At 45.2% G+C, this 19,636-nt stretch overlaps 1 protein-coding gene across 1 annotated transcript in view; it reads left to right on the top strand.

Annotated features, from left to right (window-relative positions):
• ACVRL1 (activin A receptor like type 1) overlaps positions 1 to 19,636 on the top strand; it is a 183,519-nt gene that overhangs the window by 127,804 nt on the left and 36,079 nt on the right. Inside the window, exons 3-6 of the mRNA XM_086963787.1 lie at positions 1,528 to 1,758; positions 2,560 to 2,771; positions 5,841 to 5,940; positions 12,798 to 12,944. Of these exons, the coding sequence (XP_086819913.1) occupies positions 1,528 to 1,758; positions 2,560 to 2,771; positions 5,841 to 5,940; positions 12,798 to 12,944 (690 nt within the window). The remainder of the gene's footprint in view (positions 1 to 1,527; positions 1,759 to 2,559; positions 2,772 to 5,840; positions 5,941 to 12,797; positions 12,945 to 19,636) is intronic.

The following is a 19,636-nucleotide window of genomic DNA, read 5'->3' as shown; positions in this document are numbered from 1 at the left end:
AACAGCTACCTCACAGGGAGGTGTCCCGGCGCTAGAAGAATGGCACGTACCACAGAGGTCCAGGGGCAGGAGAGGGAGACCTAGCGAGGCTGAGAGAAGAGCCAAGTCTTTAGCAACTTCTTAAAGCAGGGTTCAGATGGAGCCTGCTGGATTGCTTGAGGTAGGGAGTTCCATAGCACAGAGACATTTGCTGAAAAGGTGCGACCACCAAGGCGCGCCTTTTTTGCTCGTGGGACAGCCAGCAGGATACGGTCATTAGACCGTAATGCACGAAGTTGGGTATACCTAGGAAGGCGTTTTTTTAGGTAGAATGGGCAGGAGCCATGCAGAGATCTGAACGCGAGTGTCAGGGCTTTGAATTTTATCCGGTTGGCGACAGGCAGCCAATGCAGGGTTCGAAGATGCGGAGAGACTGACTGTTTGAATGGAATTCGCAGTAGCAGCCTCGCAGCCGCATTTTGAACTACCTGCAGTCTATGGATTAAGAATTTAGGGAGGCCCAGGTAAAGACCATTGGCGTAGTCCAGCCGTGAAGTGACAGTTGCGTGGACTACCATTTTCCTGCAACTCTCGGGAAGGAGTTTAAGAAATTTACGGAGGTTTCTTAATTTACTTAGGCAGCCGCCGGCCACTTGTTGGACATGGGAGGAGAAAGACATCTTATCATCCCATCTCACTCCAAGGTTTTTTGCCGAGTGACTGGGCAAGGGTGAGGGACCCATTTCCACCGGCCACCATAGCTCTGGGGCTGGGACAGGGCCTTTACCGAAGAAGATGACTTCGGTTTTATTGGCGTTTAATTTTAGTTTGTTGGTATTCATCCAGTGTGCAATGTCCTGGAGACAGCCTTTGAAATTTGCAAAAGATTCCTGTGTCATTTCTGTGTAGGGGAATACCAGCTGGGTGTCATCGGCATAAGAAATTGCCTGAACACCCCAGTTGGCAATGAGCGTGAAGAGGGGGGCCAGGTAGATGTTGAACAAAAGAGGACTGAGGGCTGAGCCCTGCGGGACTGACCGAATTGACCGAAAAAAATAAAATATACAGGGGCACAATGCAAGGAACAACAGAATAAACAGAATAGTATTTCATTTCCTCGTTCCCCATGTGATACCAAATAAGAGCGTTGATATCTTCTGGTTGTGCCAGATAAAAGGAACTCCTGAAATATCAGCCACTACATATATTGAAAGAATGATATTGATTCAGATAGTATTGTGAAGATATGTGTAGATTTACTAATATTAATTCCACAGTGATAATATTTAGAAGTACATATTATAGCCATGATACATATATATTGGTCAATATTTCAACTGTGATAATGGGGTACAGAACCATACCGTACTACCTAATCTGTACATTGGTGCACGTCAGTCTCATACAATCTTACCTAATAAAAAAGATTGGGTTTAGCCATCAATATCTTAAACAACGGATCTGCTATATTGTGTGAATTATTTTAATTCCAGATCATATAGAAATGCTCTCCAGCAAATAATGTCTGTCTCTGTTCCATGTTTACAGAAATATCCTTCTTTACCTGTGTCTGCGAAAATCCTTACTGCACTGGGAATCTTTGCCTCGGGGCAGCGTGCTTTGTCAGTGTACAGCAAGACTCTGGGATTTTAACTGAACGGAAGGGCTGCTACAACTCAAACATCGAGAACCACTGTAACAGCATCATCGAAGGCGTGGCGGCCACGAAGTGCTGCCGCTCACCAGACTGCAACAGGGACCTCCAAGTCAGCATCCATGGTGAGCAGTCTTGACCAGAACTGGCGCGCTTCCCTGTCCTGTGAGCTCCAGAATTAGATGCATGCTGCAGAAGAAAGCCAGTCCATGGAATAGGTTGGGCAACTCCTAATAATTTGACTCCAGAATATCTACTTCCAACATTTTGTCAGGGGAGGCATACATGAGAAGAATAGACTTTGTATTTTTGACACCACATCTACTTACCTGATGATATGTTGGGGTTCAGTACTGTGCAGTCGTTTAAGTGTAAGTCTACATAAAAAGCTGGATATTTTGGTAGAACGCCTCCAGTTTGAAGTGCTACGCTACTGCCCATTGGCCTAAATTTTTATCAGACATCATGGCTGTAGAAGCGAGTGCATCCAGGTGTTCTGGAGGTCTGGTACACAGCTGTAGGTCAGCCCTACAGAACCTCTTGAAGTCTTTCTCATGACTAGAGGAATTTCCAGGCATTTATATCTGCTTCAATAAGTTTCAGTCCAAAATGAGAAGCTTGGGGCAGAATCATTATGTGGGCCTGCACCCCCTTTGATACTCAGTTGAGACTTGGGCATGGATTTTTACTTTAAGTCTAAGGTGAGGATCAGAAATGAAAACCTAGTTATAGTGCAATGCATGCTGGCGTTTTTGATAACTGGTGGAAAAAGAAAACAAGTGGAAGACAGAAGATTTAGTTTATGGGCTGCAGCCTGTGCTGAGCGGAAGCGGTGCTCAGAATGAGTAGTCGGGGCACAGGCAGTGGAGAGCCGATCCAGAGCATTTGATATTTACCTCTTTACTTTCTTCCTCTTGTCTTTGAAGTGCTGGGGGACCTGCCTCCTGACACCAGTGCAAGGAACCTTCTGTTGGCCATCCTGCTTCCGCTGCTAGTTTTCTTACTCGTGACTAGTCTCATCGCTCTCTTCATTTGGAAACAAAGATGTCGGAGCAGGAAGCGCCTGCTGGCCCAACTCAGCGAACTTGGAGACCCAGACCTACTGAAGGCGTCCATTGTTGGTGACAGCACACTGGGGGTGAGTTCTTCTCCAAGCTTTGCTGGGAGCCACAGTCAACAGCTGCAAGACAAGTTATGTTACATTATCTAGTATTATTACAGCTTGAAGCTGCCACTAGTCTGGCCCTCAATCTGTCAGGCCAAGTCACTGGTGGACCTAGATGTTTGATTGGAAGAGTGTATGGTGGTGAATCATGAGGTACTGACACGAGGTCTGGTTGTGTTGCAGCAACCTTGTTGCTGCCTGTATGGGTGCCAATGTTGTGAAAGTAGTGAGCAGTAATAGCACACACTCCTGTAGCTTTTGCTCTATGTCACATGGTAGGTGTGCATTCCATGTGTTTGTAGCTTGGTTGCCTTTGGTAAAATACCATGGGAGCTTTTAGATCATTCCTACCATGACACTTTGGATTGTCCTATTGTACAGCAGACTGCGATGCGGCAAGCGCAAGGTAAGTGGTTTTCTTTTATTTTTTCATTTTAGTTTACCACGTTGTCCTTTGTCGCTCCCAAGTCCCCCCCCCCACCACCACCACCTCTTCCTACTTACTTGCACCGGCCGTCACTATAATAATCCATTTATAAAATAGGTTCTCTAGGCAGAATTACATATTCATTTTTTATCTAAAGCATAAGCCAAAAACAAGAAAACTGCACTTTAAGCATATGCTTTGGAGTCGTGACCTGTTGTCCTATTTGTGCATTGCACACTTATGACTTGGCAGTGTCTTGGAATATCAGCGCTTTCAAGAATTTTTTTAACATGTACGATGATATGTGGAATAAGAAAAATAACAATTCCTCAAAAGCTGATAGTCGTACAATGGAATTGCCTAAACGCATAATAAGTGTGAGAAAGAGAAATGTGCAGAGAGTATTATGCTATTTATTACCAATATTGAATGGGTCATGATATATGAAAGGGGAAACTTCTCATGGAATTTGATGCCCCACACCTCCTTCAAAAATGACTGTAAATATCATATTTATTACCATTGTTGAGTGTGCAGGGAGGCTATGAATCAAGTAGGTCACGATGCCTCTTCTATCACTCAATAATTGTAATTGCATTAATATAGCGCTTACTACTCCATATGAGGCGTCAAAGAGCTTTTCAGTGAGTAGTACGCTGCTCTGGAACCCAAAAAGGATTAGTGGTGAATGAGTGAATCATCATAAATAGCATAGTGCAATCGGGATTTACATGTATGACTCGTGTTGCTTTTTTCATGTGAAATATTAAAAGAAAGATAACCATAACAAGAGCGCAACAGGTTAAATCAGTGTGGTGAGATCCATTCACAATAACTGGCTCTTGCGAGTATTTCTTGAGTTGTTTTTAAAACTGTGGAAGTGAATCTAGAAAGGATCCGGGGCATTAAGCATTGTTTTATGACATGAATGAATGTGTCTTGTGGTAATGACATGGAATTTGACGTGCACTCTGGTTGATAGAAGTCTACTTAGGGCTTGGCCTATGGGATACTTCGTCACATACAATGTGGCTTATGTCCCATCCACCACATTGCAAGAGTGTTATAACCAGGGTCACTGTAATTATGCAGCAGGGGAGAACCAAACTATACAGCAAGGTGGATCAAACTATGCAGCAAGGAAAGACAAATTATGCAGCGTAATGCAGCACATTTTTATAGCAATGCTTCGTAATTGTTTACATCTCGTAACACTGTCTGTGCAACGACTTCATCACGTTAGAACTAGTTCAACAGCCAAATACAGCAATAAGCAACTGAAAAATGACCAGTAAGCCTTTGTTATTTGTAGCCGCGGTCTGCAGTAGGAGTTCCTGCAGGGCGGTGACGTGGGGAGGGGGACGGGCAGGGTGGGGTGTAGTAATGTATGGATTACGGAGTTTAACAGGTAAGTAAACATATAAATAAATAAAATGAATTTAGTTGGGTGCACTGCATCACCAAAAGCAATGCAGTGCGCGCAACGAAATTAGTTTTATTTATTTATATGTTTACTTACCTGTTAAACTCCGTAATCCATACATTACTACCCCCTACCCTGCCCCTCCCCCTCCCCACGTCACCGCCCTGCAGGAACTCCCACTGCCGACCGCGACTGGTTGTTTGCCATCCACAGCGCAAAAGTACTTTGTAATGTTTTTATTAATTTTTGATCCGTTTGAGCTAGAAACTATTTTTTTAAATCTGCAGCAGAGGATTGTGTAGGTGACAAATGCAGCAAATCCATAATCATGCGGAAAACACTGCTGCCATAGAAAAGCATCATTTGTGAGTCCCTGGTTATAGCCAATGGCACTTGTAATATGGCAGACAAAATTTCTATCAAATTTTGATGGAGTATCCTGTCCGCAAAAATCTAAATAAGGCCATTAGTCTGGGTTTTTTATTTACTGGAATGCTTTTTCCCGGAATGTACCATATATACCTACAACTTGCATGGCATAAATATACTTAAGCAAACACAAGGAGATGATGGACAGAGTGCTGAAACTTTTCAGACACTCACCCCCAGTCACAGTTCTCAGGTTGAATCCCTCATCTTTCTTTAGCTCACTCCGCCACCCCAGTTTGGACCCAGCCATATGCAAATCAGTTTTGACCCTGTGCCTCATGGGAACAGTCCTGCCCGAACTGCCAAGCCAGGTCTTCCCTGGACCGGAAAAAAAGCATCCTGGGACCGGTTTCAGGATAACACCCCATATCAGCCCGGCTAGCTTGAATCCAGTGGCAAAGTGAGCAAGGGGCCCACGTCTGAGCATACCCTGCCACACTTAGGCGAACCGAGCACACACAAAGAGTTTATGGACGGAGCGCTGAAACTTTTCAGACATTCACCCCCAATTATGCCATACGTCATTATTGTGGTGTGAATCTGCTTGTTAAATGATATCAATATAATAGTTCTAATGTGATGTGACTAAATGTCTTAGTATGTGGCTGAGCGGGTGTGTTCTTGTCCAGTCAATACGACATTGACGCTTTCTGAGCACCCCTTGCATATTGACAAATCTGCCATACTCATCGATTGTATAATAATTGTAAGTTATTATTCTACCTAATACAAAACCTTAAGATGTCCCCTTTGCAACTGGCAGGACCTTCTGGAAGACAACTGCACCACGGGCAGTGGCTCCGGCCTACCCTTCCTGGTGCAGAGGACCGTGGCGCGGCAGATCACGCTCGTCGAGTGCGTGGGTGAGAGACCTTTCTATTATTCATAACTGTTCATTGTAGAGACAGAAGCAAATTAGGATTCAATATGGTGTGCAAGTTCCAGAAATATTAGTGTCAGTTCAAAAGTCCTCTCTCACGTAAAATGCAATATAATTTGATGACTTGATAACTATTAAAACTAAACAAAATAGTGATAGGAGAAATGCTTGTTGGCTTAAATGTGTCATCCAGTGAATGACGTCACAGTATGTCTCAAAATCCCAACAGGTGTCACCAAACTAAGGAACATTCTGGAATAATTATTGTTGATGATTGTTAGTGATGCAGAACTGGATAAAGAGAGCTGTTTTTATTTCTCTTCACCAGATGGCCCCTTTAGAGTCAGCCACTAGTCAATACTCTGGGCCACATTCCAGTCCATTGCATTGTTGCCCACTCCAGACAGAGACCAGTGATGTGCAAATCAGACCTGGTCATCCTGCTTTAGTAGGACCAGTGAAGCCATAACCACTGTGCCACCTCAACTCCAAATGTAACAGTGTATTGGGCCACACAGGGTGTTGGCCCAATGTCAGCAGGCTCGATAAATCTTGCCTCTGTGCCACTCTAACCATGGGTCCCACTCAGCAACTCTGGGCAATACCTTGCTTAATCTCCACAAACGGCCCCATCAACACCGGGGATGCTTGGCTTCACCTTGGGGGTGCCCAGTAGGACCATCTCACAGGGAAAGCCAGGACGGGTTCCCCAGCGTTATACAGCGCCAGAAAACCTACGGGTAGCAGTGCGCTTTACAAGCTCAAATACATACACACACATACATACATACACATACACACTCGCTGCACCTTGGGAGGTAGGGCTGAGAGGAGGTGCTAGGAGTATGCATTTAGCTGTTGCCGCTGTTGCACAAAATACACCAGCAGCCCTTTGGTACATGACTACAAACACAAAACTACTGCAGGTTTATACAAAGCCCGTTTGCCGCATATTGCTATTCGACTTAAAAACTCTGGGGCATATTTACAAGCCCCTATCACCACAGGAACATCACTTTTAACAACATTCCCGTGTCGATAGGGGCTTCGCATCATTTACAGGGTGGCGTTAAGCCACTTTACTTTGCTTAACGTCGCCTTGTAAATAAGACACCCTTTCACACCACACTTAGCGTGAAAGGGGTGGGAAGTGGGTGTTGCGATGGGCGTTTTGCTGTAACACCCATTGATTTTAACGCTGCCCCCTATTTACAAGGGTTAGCGTAAATAGGAGGGAGACCCAAAATTAAGACCAGGAAAAACCTGGTCTTAACATGGTGAATCGAGGATAAATGCTTAATTGCTCCCCGTTTTTGCTGTTTCAATGTGTGTTGCATTGTGCACAGGCCCGGACTGGCTATAGCGGGCACCGGGCAATCCCCCGGTGCGCCACAAGGGTGGGAGCCGGTTTTGAGCCCCTGGGGGCCGATTTTGTTACAGGGCCATTTTTGCAGCATAGTTGCAAAATCGACCCTGCAACAAAATCGGCCGAACACCGGCCCTAGCAAAGCGCTCGGCGGCACCTCCAACTCCCCCGAGTGGGGAGGGGGCGGCCGAGCACTTTGCCAGGGCCGGTTTTGGTTCCCAGTCCGGCCCTGATTGTGCAGCACACATAGAAACAGCAAAACGCCATATATGATTGTTTATGTGCAGGAAGGTGTCCTTTCCTGCACATAAACGATCATTTAAAAAAAATGATAATTTGCCACTTCGATGTGTGCAGCACACATAGGAGTTACAAATCAACATTAGTGATTGTTTATGTGAAGCAAGGGGCCCCTCCCTGCACATAAAGAATCATTTCCTCAACGCAGGCACCCATGCACCATGGTGCAAGGGTGCCTGTGTTGGTGCTGGGCAGATTAATTTAGCGCCAGCGCTAGGGAAAACGCAGGGATGTGCTGTATTTTTGTAACTACAGTCCATTCCTGTGTTTTTGGAAAGGCGGAGCGTGGTGTTAGCATTTTGTGCTCAACATCAATGCTCCGCCATTACTGTGTAAATATACACCTCTGTACTATCATTTCTATATGGTACTTTGTGCAATAAGTTACTGGCTGAAATGAGATTTTGCAACACCATAGGCAAATTTTGGGATGGGTTAAGGTAGCAGAAGATTCCAGCGCAGTCTCCGAGCTAACATTGCACAAGTCTCCTCTCGCCGACTATGTGTGCATCGTGCACGACAACACGTTATCAAGGAAGGCACAACGAAGCCTCTATCCTGCACCGAGTGGGGCTTCATATCACAACACAATGCAAAGTCAAGGAGGTGTGACCCAGTGCAAGGTGTGTGTCGTCTGTATGTGTGCGTGCGTGCTTGTGTGTGTGTGTGTGAATACGATGTGTGAATATAGGGTGATGGTTAAAAATGCAAAGCTTGTAAAGCCAACTTCAACACAGAAAGGGAGAAACAGAGGGGCATATTTACAAGCCCCATTGGCCACCATAACGTCACTTTTTCGGACGTTGTGGCAGCGATTTGAGCTTACCTTATTTACAAGGCAGCGTCAAACCACTTAACGTGGCTTAACGGTGCCTTGTAAATAAGGCCCCCTTTCACGCTACACTTAGCATGAAACGGGTGGGCAATGGGTGTAGTGGTGGGCGTTCCACCACAACACCCATTGATTTTGACTCTGCCCCATATTTACAAGGGTCGCGTAAATATGCGGCTGCGCCAAAATGAAGACCAGGGAAAACCTTGTTTTAACAGGGCACAACGAGGAGAAATGTATTATTTCTCCTCTTGTTTGCTGCTTTTATGTGTGCTGCATGAATGATGAAGCATGACATCATTTGGGGTGTGTGAGGGCAACAAGAGACAAGATTTGCCTTTCCACTGAGTCCCAGACCCAGCACCTTATCCTTTCCCTTTCTCTCTCTCCTTTCTTTCCCCTTTAGTGAGTGCTTGACTTCTGGCATCACTCACTCTGTAACAGTGCCCCGCCCTTTGTTAAGCTCATAAGGATGTGTCAGGGGAGTGATCCCCGGTGAAAGTAGGAGGCCATACACAAGTCCAAAAACTCTCAATTAAGGGTTTTGAAGTTTGTCAGGTCTCCATTATGAAACCACTTTATTCTGATTGGTGATGTCCATCTTCTGACAACCTGTGGCAGATGGTTGTCCAGGCCACTTACTCAACGAGAAACAGAATATGAATGATGAGTAACACAAAGTTATGTTGTAGGAAACCTCCCTTCTAGCAGGGGCGGGCTTAGGCATGTGCAAGCTATGCACCTGCACAGGGCCACCAAACCCCAGGGGCCTCCACGGCAATATATAGCCTTAATATAATAATCCTCTGAGGATGGATACATATTTGCGTGGTGGCCCCTGGCAGGGATTTGGCGGCCTCTGGCTCTGTTCCACTTCCAAACACCCTAACCCCCCCTCCCCCCCCCCCTCTTCAATGGCCTCCGCGCTCTGCCCCGCCCGGACCCCCTCTTCCGGGCCCCCTACCTACGCTCCCTGCCCAGGGCCGCCATGAGCCTAGAGCCGCCCCTGCTTCTAGGGACCTGGTACTGCACTGTCCAGAGTCCAGAAAGATAAAATGTTACCTCCTGATGGCATCCCTTACTATGACACTGTATAGCACGAGAATTTCGCGACACTCTTCTCGGCGTGCTGCTGCATGGGACCCGGGCATACATTCCTCTTTCCTTCCTTTATAATAAACAAAAGACAGCTGTACAGTGCTTGACACACAATAAACTTCAGTTTCGCAAAAAGCAGAAGTCCCACACAAAAGTACTGCAGATTGGCATTTTAAGCCCGATTTAGACTTTAGCAGATGGTACTTCGTTTGTCAGGGTCTTCCACACTGACGGACTACTATTTGAAAAACAAAAAACGAATGGTCTCCTCTTTGAGAGTTTTCGCCCAAGAAGTCGAGGTTTTTTTTCCGTTCCTTACTGCCAGGTTTTTCCTTGCAGCGATGGCCAGAAAAAAAAGACTTTACAGCATCCTCTGTAAACAGGGCAGAAGGTGTAATGCCCTTCTTAGGATGGCTCATGCAACATTGGGCAATCATAGGAAGCTTTTCATTGACAAAGCCAATGAGGGCTCCGCCAACGAAAAGCTTACGATCCACTCGTTTGGCAGACAAGGTACTCTGTTGCATTTCTGACAAGAGAACCCTGTACTCCAAACTCAAAATCTGTCCCAAAGTCATGACTTCGAGTTCTGTGATACGTGATATCACGAAATTATTGTTGATTCATCCTTCGGTGCATTGTTCATGCTTCTCTCATTTCCTGGGATGGTGCAAGGGAGGTATAATTTCTTGAAGAGACATCGGAGAAAGAAATGTTGTAAGAAATTGGTTTAATAGCTGTGAATGATGGGAGCCTTTCACAAGCAAAAAGTCCACAATATTCTATTTACTTTACTAATAACCATGTACCCATTGTGGCACTTGACTCTCTCAAGGAAGTGAAGCAGAGGGATGTATGACGGTACAACACGCGGTATTACCACGAGCACCGTTACCACGCAGGCTTTACAACGCAAGTCGTTACAACGACTTACGTTGGGGGGCGCTGGATAGTGGAATAGTTTAATTTACTATTCCAACTCCAGTCCCCGTGGATAGTAGGGAAGGTTTTGGATAGTAAATTGAACTATTCCCTATCCTACAGTGCCCTCCAGCGCAAGTCGTTGTTACGACGTTCGTTGTAAAACCTGCGTGGTAACGGTACCACGTTGTAAAAGTTCCGTTGTAAAGTATGTTCCCCGAAGCAGAGCAGTCCATTGGCTTCTCAGGGGAAGTGGTGTGGGCTAGTAATCCCAATTCGCTGGAACACAACAAAAATACTCAATAAATCATTGTCCAGTCAGTGCCTTTTCTTTTATAAAGAAAATGCACTTTTTTTTACATACACCCTAATAAATAATATTATCCCCCTGTCACCTATACCAGATGCCACATCACAACATAAGGGGTGCCATTCTACATAAGGAAGGCCTGATTTGGCAGGATGTACCACATTAGGAAAATCAGCCACATGTTATGTTTCAATATTACACCACCATTAAAATCATAAGCCTACCATTAATCTTTGATAGCTTTCAATATAATGGTAACACGTTGTATGATCAATATCATTATGGTCAATAACGCATTTTAAATTGAAGATGTGTGTCAGAATGTTTCTTTACAGTCAACAGGCCACAAAATGCAAGCCTTATGATCAACCAAAAGAGATCCCGGCACTCCAGAGCTCAAGAGCAAAAGCTCCAGCTCTAAGAATGCTTAAACAGTGATAAACTTCTCAGGGAGTCATGGACAAAAAACCCAAGCATACTTAAGTTAAAGAGGACCTTTATATGGGGCATTATGGGTGGCTGCTGCCCTCCCTGCAGCCCCCACAACACTCTTTGGAAACTTTGGTGTTGCCCCTATGTATTTTTGGGCCATCACAAGATGCAAAAAGATACATTTTAAACTCCTCAAGGGGCATTATGGGGCACTCCTCATCCGTTTCTGTGCAAAAACAATGAATGGATCTCTGCTACGCTCATTACTGTGGTCTTGCGCCTTGTGCCTTCTTGGTTTTTCTTATTTGATGTGGGTGGCCCAAGCCCACCTAGGGCACCCACAGACTTAGGCACTTATTTGTTGGGTGTCACGGGGGATGCTCCAAGGCCACAGCATCCCTGCGTACTACCAGTGCTCCGCGAGAGCTGGCATCTTCTTTGTGCTCCTGCTGCACAAAGAGTGAGCAATTCTTCTGCTCCTGCTTGGGCACTTCCCCTGCCCAAGCTCCTCGTGGGCAGGGGAGACAAAAAGTTTGCACAAACCACCCACCCCAGACATAGGCACAGTGGCAGGCAATGTGCCTGCCCAACTTACACTTCTGGCCCCGGGGGATGGTTTCCCTTGGACCCTTTACTTTCTAGAAGCTGCTAGGAAAAAGGTTGAGCTACTGGGGGTAAGATTGTGTTCGGAGAGGGGTACCCCACGGACACACCCCTCTACCAAGGCAATAATGAAATATCATTGCAATGCCTCCCACCATTGAGAAAAAGTCCATGGGGAGTGGCTCATTGTTTTTTTTATTTTCAAAAAGAAAATCCAGTTTTGGGACTTTTTTTTTTTAAGTAAAAAAAGAAATTGAAAGTGTGTTGTACATCTCCATCATGTCTATGGAGCCGTATGGCACACTTTCGATACATTGACAGGAACTGCTGTGGAGGCAGTTTCTACCAATTTAAGAATTGTCCACAGCGGCAATCGAAATCTCTAAATTTAGAGTGCAATTTTCCATCAGGGCAACAGAGTATAAAACTAGGTCGCCCTGAAAGAGCAACCACAGTCTAAACCAGGCCTTAAGTCTAACCATTTTCCTTGCCTTACTTCAAGGGACAGGGGCAAGAAGTAGAATATAGTCTGATTTAGTATTACAGACACTGGCATGGAGTGGTATATTGACTGTCCGAGTACTACAGATAGAGACAGTGAGTGGTATATAGTAAGGCATAGTACCTCGAAGCAAGGAGCGGAAAATAGTCCTACTTAATACGACAAAGGCACAAAGGGGTATATTGGGTGACTTGATATGACAGTCGTAGGCGTGGAATAGCACATAGTTAGATTTAGTTCTACGGACAGACCGAAGGGGTAGAAAATGGTCAGTCTAGGTACTATGGATAGAGAGGAGTGCAATATAATTTGGTTTGCACAAATTATGTACATGGAGGCAACTCAAGATGCACACTATGTGGCTTATTTATAATCCATTACTTGCCTTATATATTATCAGCATTTGCATAATGCTTACTTGTATGTTTCAGTCGTTAGCCGCGGACACCATGTGCCATGTTTTTCTCACCCCACAGGTAAAGGCAGGTATGGAGAGGTGTGGAGAGGCATGTGGCAGGGTGAGAGCGTGGCAGTGAAGATCTTCTCTTCTCGCGACGAGCAGTCATGGTTTCGGGAAACTGAAATTTACAACACAGTCCTCCTGAGGCACGAGAACATTCTTGGTAAGTTAAGCACGAGCCAACGATTACCAACGAGTCATTCATGAGCGTGACATGGCACATGACCGCGCACACTGCCAACCCAAAGGGTGAGAACGCACACGGTAGTGCACAAGGACATAAGGCAGGGGTATGAACACATGACATTCAGTAATTATGTTGGTGTGAGCAAGACAATGATAACTCGACAACTGTACAATGTTATGTGACCCGGAACATGATGTGATGCAGGGGTGTAACGACATGAAAGATACCAAACGTAAAGCTTACACTAACCTTAGTCACTGGTAATTACTATGGGCAACCTTCAGGTTTCATCCTTTTTTAGGTCTTGTCAAGGCCTTTTGAATTTATTAAAATTACTAGCAGCCCGTCCCGACGTTGTCTGGTTATGAATTGCTGCCGGCCAGTAGTATATTGTTTTGTAGGATTTCGTTTTGATAGCAATTCTTATCTGTGACAGGCCTGTGAAACGCTCCGATTCACAGTGCACTGCTGATGCACTTAAGAGTATGCGTTCAGTAGTGTGTGAACTCGAGTTTCCCTACTTTATTTTTCCTTGCAATATTATATAGCGTAAACTCGACAACATGGCATGAGCACAATTTGCATTACAGAAGAACACATTCATTTGTGGTAGGCATGGGGAGACAAAGCGATTTGCCTGGAATCACAGGATGTTGAGCTGATGCCGAGATTCGAACATAGCTCCCCAGCTCTAAAGTTCGCAATTCTAGAACCTTTGGCGGGAGGTGTGTCTAAAAGTGTATGTCGGTGCTGGCCATCAATGAGAGAGACCTGTGCATTTTTCAAATGGGTGGTGAAAAAATATGAGTATGTTGCTGGAGATGTGGGCCGCCGTGCCACCAATGTACTTACCGGGGGAGGGTAAACACCCATTAATCAGCAACTTTCTTTCCGCATACCATCACTCCGCATACTTTCATTACGAAAGTACCATGACTCCGCAATGCCATTATAACGCATGGCATTATATTTTATATGCTTTTACTACGCATATATTTACAATGAAATTCGTTGTAAATGCATGAATGGTAAAAGCATGTTTTAAAAAAATGTTTGGATAAGGTAAGTATGGGTATAGGGGTATATGTTTGGGGGTACTGAGGTATATGTTTTGGGGTGTTTGGGTATTTTAAGGGTTCAGATATAGTTTTGTTTGATGGGGTACATGGGTAGTTTTAGGGTTTAGGGATAGGTATGGGTTTTGGGGTACAGGGGATTTTTCGGGTTCAGGGCTAGGTTTGGGTTTTGGGGTATTAGGGTATTTTTAGGGTTCAGGGGTATGTTTGGGTTTTGAGGTACAGGGGGTATTTTAAGGGTTCAGGGCTAGGTTTGGGTTTTGGGGTATAGGGGTATTTTTATGGTTCAGGGCTAGGTTTGGGTTTTGGGGTACATGGGTATTTTAGGGTTCAGGGCTAGGTTTGGGTTTTGGGGTACAGGGGTATTTTAGGGTTCAGGGGTGGTTTTGGGGTACAGTGGTATTTTTAGGGTTCAGGGCTAGGTTTGGGTTTTGGGGTTCAGGGGTATTTTTAGGGTTCAGGGGTAGGTTTAGGTTTTGAGGTACAGGGGTATTTATAGGGTTCAGGGCTAGGTTTGGGTTGTGGGGTACAGGGGTATTTTTAGGGTTTAGGAATAGGTTTGGGTTTTGGGGTACAGGGTATATTTATAGCTTTAAGATGGGTTAGTGTTTAAGGGTGTTGGGGTATTTTAAGGAGTAAGGGTGGGTTATGATTATGGGGTGCAGGGGTATTTAAAGGAAGCAGGGTGGGATTAGCACACAATATGAGACATGGCATGAAGGCCGGAATGTACCACACGCCCCCAGCGTTTGTCACGCCCCCAGCACACGCCCACAGCACAACGCAGACACGTCCACAAGGGATTACTTTGCTGGCACGGTTCTTTTACCTTTTAAATGTATATGGTGGGCGTCTGCATAGCCTATGTCCTTCTGATGCAACTGACCTTTCCAACGCTGTATTGGGTGTTGTGATTGGTGCTGTGGTTTCTGAGATTACCCACCTCAAAGGTTTGGGCTCTCTCTTTATTATATTAGTATAGATGTGTCAATGTACATTTTCAGTATGCCCTCTTCACCCATTGGTTTGTTGTTGTGTCATTCACATTTGCCTTCCTCCCACTACAGCATGGGGCAGTGGGTCACCACTCTTCATCCATTGGATAACTTCATTATGAGCGACAATATTCTAATATTTCACAAGAAGCAAATCCACACACAAAATAGTTTCCTTAAGTGACAGGCGCTGCTATGGTAATGTTTGTGACCAAAATAACATTTATGCTATTGTTCAATATTGTTTTAGATTGAAGAGGCCCCAGTGGCATTCCCAACAATAAAATTGTACAAAAACTGTGATAAAAAGCATGATACACGCAACGAAAGGGTCCAACGGGAATACGTCAAGATTTCTTGCCAAACAGAGAAACAAATTCTCACAGATCAAACTCACACTGAATCGTTAAGAGCCTTTATGGTGTCAAAACAGAGGGGAAAACAGCAATAACAACAACAAAGACATAAAATATACAAAGGTCCACCTATATTAAATTTTTACTGATTCGGAACACAGTGGTTGCTTATTCAAGGGAACAAGTGACAATTGTGCAAAAGTGAATGCTGGTGAATATTTACAGTTTAAGAACTGAAAAGATGAACCACAATGCACGCAGGCAACTGCACACAGCCTGTCTATTGTTAAGATAGCCTATTCAATATCCTTCTGGTTGTGGATCAAGGTTTAGTAAATTAAATCACTTTTCAAGGAGAATGTTGTAGTCCAGGCTAACGTATATAAAGGTGGTCAAGGTACATAAAGGTTGTTGACGTTTTGACCCGCTAAAAGAATGGTCATTCAAAACCTTTAATCGGGGTCTTCATCAGGACAAAATACGAAGGGGCAACCTGTATAGGAATAGTAGTAAGTAATCAAGCATTTACAATGCAATGGTCTCGGCATTATTAAAAGTAGAGCTATTGGCATTGCTCATGACATTTTTTGGGGGTGTTTTTTTTTTTTAAATCATAAATAAATGGCATTGTCATTTACATTGCCAATAGCGTAATCGTTAAATAAATGGCATTGTCATTTACAATGCCAATAGCTTAATCACTCGCAAATGCATGACCTATTGCATTTACACCCACACAGAGCTTAGGTTAAAGAGATTTACCCATGCCTGAATTAGTCAGTGTTAAAAATGTTAACTCCGGAAGGTGTGATCATTGATACAATAACATTTGTTTGGCCACAAGATCTGGTAAGGATGTTTACTCTATCACAGAAAGTAAAAACCTGGAGGTCACATTTGACTCAGATTTTTCCATCAGCCCCCCAAATCAACGCCATTCTACAAGTACAGCGTAATGATGATGAAAATACAGAAGATCATCTAAATGCATTTTCTAGGAATGTATTCAGGCTCTAGAGTTTTAGACTTGCATCATGTGTAATGTCACAAAATTACGCCAGACCAAATTTTGGATATACGTACAGGAGAAGCATGCTTTGGCACCCTGAAAATTCTGAGGAAGTTTCTCCCCATCTTGCCAGGTGGTGCCAAAGAGACGGTCGTCCGGGCTCTGATCCTCTCCCGCCTGGACTATGCCAACGCTCTCCTGGTGGGATGTCCGGGTTATTTGACTAAGAAGCTGCAGGTAGTCCAGAATACGGCAACCAGACTACTCCTGAGACTATCTCTAAGACAGAGTGTGCGGATCCATCTACGTCACCTGCACTGGCTCCCAGTTGAGTCCCGTCTTAAATTCAAAATGCTGTCCATTGTCCAACGGGCCCTGTATGGGTTGGGTCCGCTCTATCTTCAGAAGCGCTTTGTCTTTTACAAACCTTCTAGGCAACTACGCTCCTCTGACCAGTTCTTAATACAGAACCCATGTTTCAATTCCCACAGGCTGGGCGGGTGTTCTTTCACCCGCAAAGCAGGCCTAGACTGGAATGAGCTTCCGCTGGCCCTTAGGAGGGTGTCGGACCCGGTAGCTTTTAAGAAGAAATTAAAAACTCTGCTTTTCTGAGGTTTTCTCTTTTTCCTTTTTTTTTCCTTTTTAGATGGGAGTGTGCTGGGCTTTCTGGAACTAGCGCCGGGATACTTTGAGTAGCTGTGCGCTCTACAAATTTAATATAACATAACATAACATAACATAACATAACATAACATGTTGACGCAATACCAGTTCACCTCTCTCATCTAATATGTGGGCACTCACAAGTTATATTATACCGTTCCGAAGTCTTGAAAGGGCTCTCTGTACTCCCCAGATATCTGATGTCTTATCAAATGTCTTTAGACATCCTCTTCCCTTATATCTCTTTGCTGCTATACAGCAGTCCATCTATGTCCTTCATTGATCTCTGTTGTTGGGGTGGGGTCAGCTGTTCGATATTTATGGTCTATACTATATGACCAGTAAGTAGTGAGCAGCAAGGACCTAGTTAGCAGGGTCGGATCAGTAGGGTGGGCACTCAGGCAATTTTTTTTTTCTTTGGGTGCCCGGGCCTATTTTTGATCCCAATCCAACCCTGCTCATTAGGATGTAGAGCTGAGCATACCAGAGAGGTCAGGTGCAGTCACTGCAGAACATCTGGGCCTGCAGCCCAATAAAGTGCAGCCACACACCTTTCTTCAAAGAAGCAACCAGTGCCTCTGCGTTCATGGCTCATGGAACTGCCAACTCACCCCTTGCAGGGCAATAAATCACGTCTATTGTGCGCTACGAGAAAGGACCCGACACGCACCCCCGCCAGCAGTGCGGGCTGCAGGAGAGTGCATAGCGGCGCTGGTTAACTCACTCCGGGCCCGCCCTTTTATTTGTCCCCCGAGGCCAGATTCCGAAAGCCTCTTAACTGCACTTATGATCCCTCTCCGGGTGAAAACTGCACCTCTCTCTGAATCCGAGGCAAATGTACAGGAAGGAGCAGAAACAGCGGAAGGCGGGGTTTAGTGAAGAACCGGAACTTTGCTGAGGGGCAGAGGGCCACGCTTTACTTCTCATCTCTCACCGACCTGGTGGCCTAATGTCTGTCTCCTGGCAGTGCCCAGATAACAAAGTAGCCTCCTGAGTTTAACACTCACTGCTGATGTCTGCAAAGTTCATATTCAAAAATAAGTGAAGCAAATAGCCTTTTATCATTCAGCAATCCATAAATGGACTATCATCATGTTTGGCAATTGTGATACCTGTTATTTACAGCGCTTCTTAGACATTGAAGTGGAGTAGGTGTATGTATATATATATATATATATATATATATATATATATATATATATATATATATATATATATATATATATATATATATATCGGGTCGGGGCAGGCGGGGGACAGGGACTAACAAGGTGACGGGTGGAACATTTTGAAGGTAGTACTGTCCGACCTCCATTGACTCAGGCCAGGCGGGGGTCGGGCCAGGTGGGAAAACAGATCGGCTGAGGAAAGGCAATGTCGGTGCAGGCGGGGGGCGGGGTGGGCAGGGGCACGGGCTGCTTGCCAATGTCGGGGCAGGCGGGGGTAGGGGAAGCCTGAATGCTCCTGGACAAGGTCGGGGCGGGCTGCTAGTGTATATATATATATATATATATGTGTGTGCATATATATATATATATATATATATATATATGTGTGTGTGTGTGTGTGTGTGTGTATATATATGTGTGTATGTATATGTATATATATATATATATATATATAAGTATATATGTATATAGATAGAATATATTCACCTCCCCCTTATCCTGTCAACAAACACCAAGACATTTAAGTGCTGTTTTCGCAGATAAGTGCACCTTTACACGAGTTGTGTAACACCTCCCTGTGCAAAGCAAAGTATCCTTGACATTGGTTTGAAGGGTGAAACCGGAGGCCGGGCTACCTGCTGGCTGCGAAAAACCTACCCCCGAGGCGGGGGCGTCCCTTCACTTTCCCCTGCATGTCAATACACAAGTTGTTTTACACATGTCCGGCCTCACCTTTGATTCTGGTCGTTTCACATGTAAAGCGCGCCCCTCCCACCCGAGGGCTCTTCGCAGCGCCGACTCCCCCCTCAAAGCAATTAATCTTGCAGTCTTTCACCCCGGGAGGCAGGACAAATACAGCCAGGACAGATTGCGGCCTCTCCGGTTCTGCGAGCAAAACAGCTGTTCCAAGCACTTTAATGCAAATGAACACAAATCGAGGGTGCAGCTTTTTGTCCTGCCGGGTTGTACTGCCCCCCATCCATCAAGGGGGCTGACAACAAAGGAGAGAGCTGCGGAAAACGTGGCCCGGAAGCAGGGGGCTGGCTCTGCAAGCAGGGCTCGCGGGGTCACGAGTGAGCATACTTCCACAGCTGGCCTCAGCTGCCCACCCGGACACATGCCTGGGTGATGCCAGCGAGTGCCACTGGGATGTTCGAGCCTTTCTCCAATGATCCTTTGGGCAGTAAAGTCGCAGAGCTCAGGCAACTTTCTTTCAGCGTCTGGTAAACGGTGACAAGCACGAACGACCACGTCGGAAACCACGCTCTGAAAGGAGAACTGTAAACCGAGACTCTCTGCAAATGCGCAGCCACGAACTGGTGCCCTATTTATTGGCTGGTGACCGTTGCGATCCCTGCCCGTACAATAGCTCACGACGAATCCAATCTGGATGATCCAGG

Source organism: Lissotriton vulgaris, chromosome 1_1 (genome assembly GCF_964263255.1).
Source record: "Lissotriton vulgaris chromosome 1_1, aLisVul1.2, whole genome shotgun sequence".
Taxonomy (NCBI): Eukaryota; Metazoa; Chordata; class Amphibia; order Caudata; family Salamandridae; genus Lissotriton; species Lissotriton vulgaris.
The sequence above is the reverse complement of the archived record's forward strand: the minus strand, read 5'-3'. Positions and strand labels throughout refer to the sequence as shown.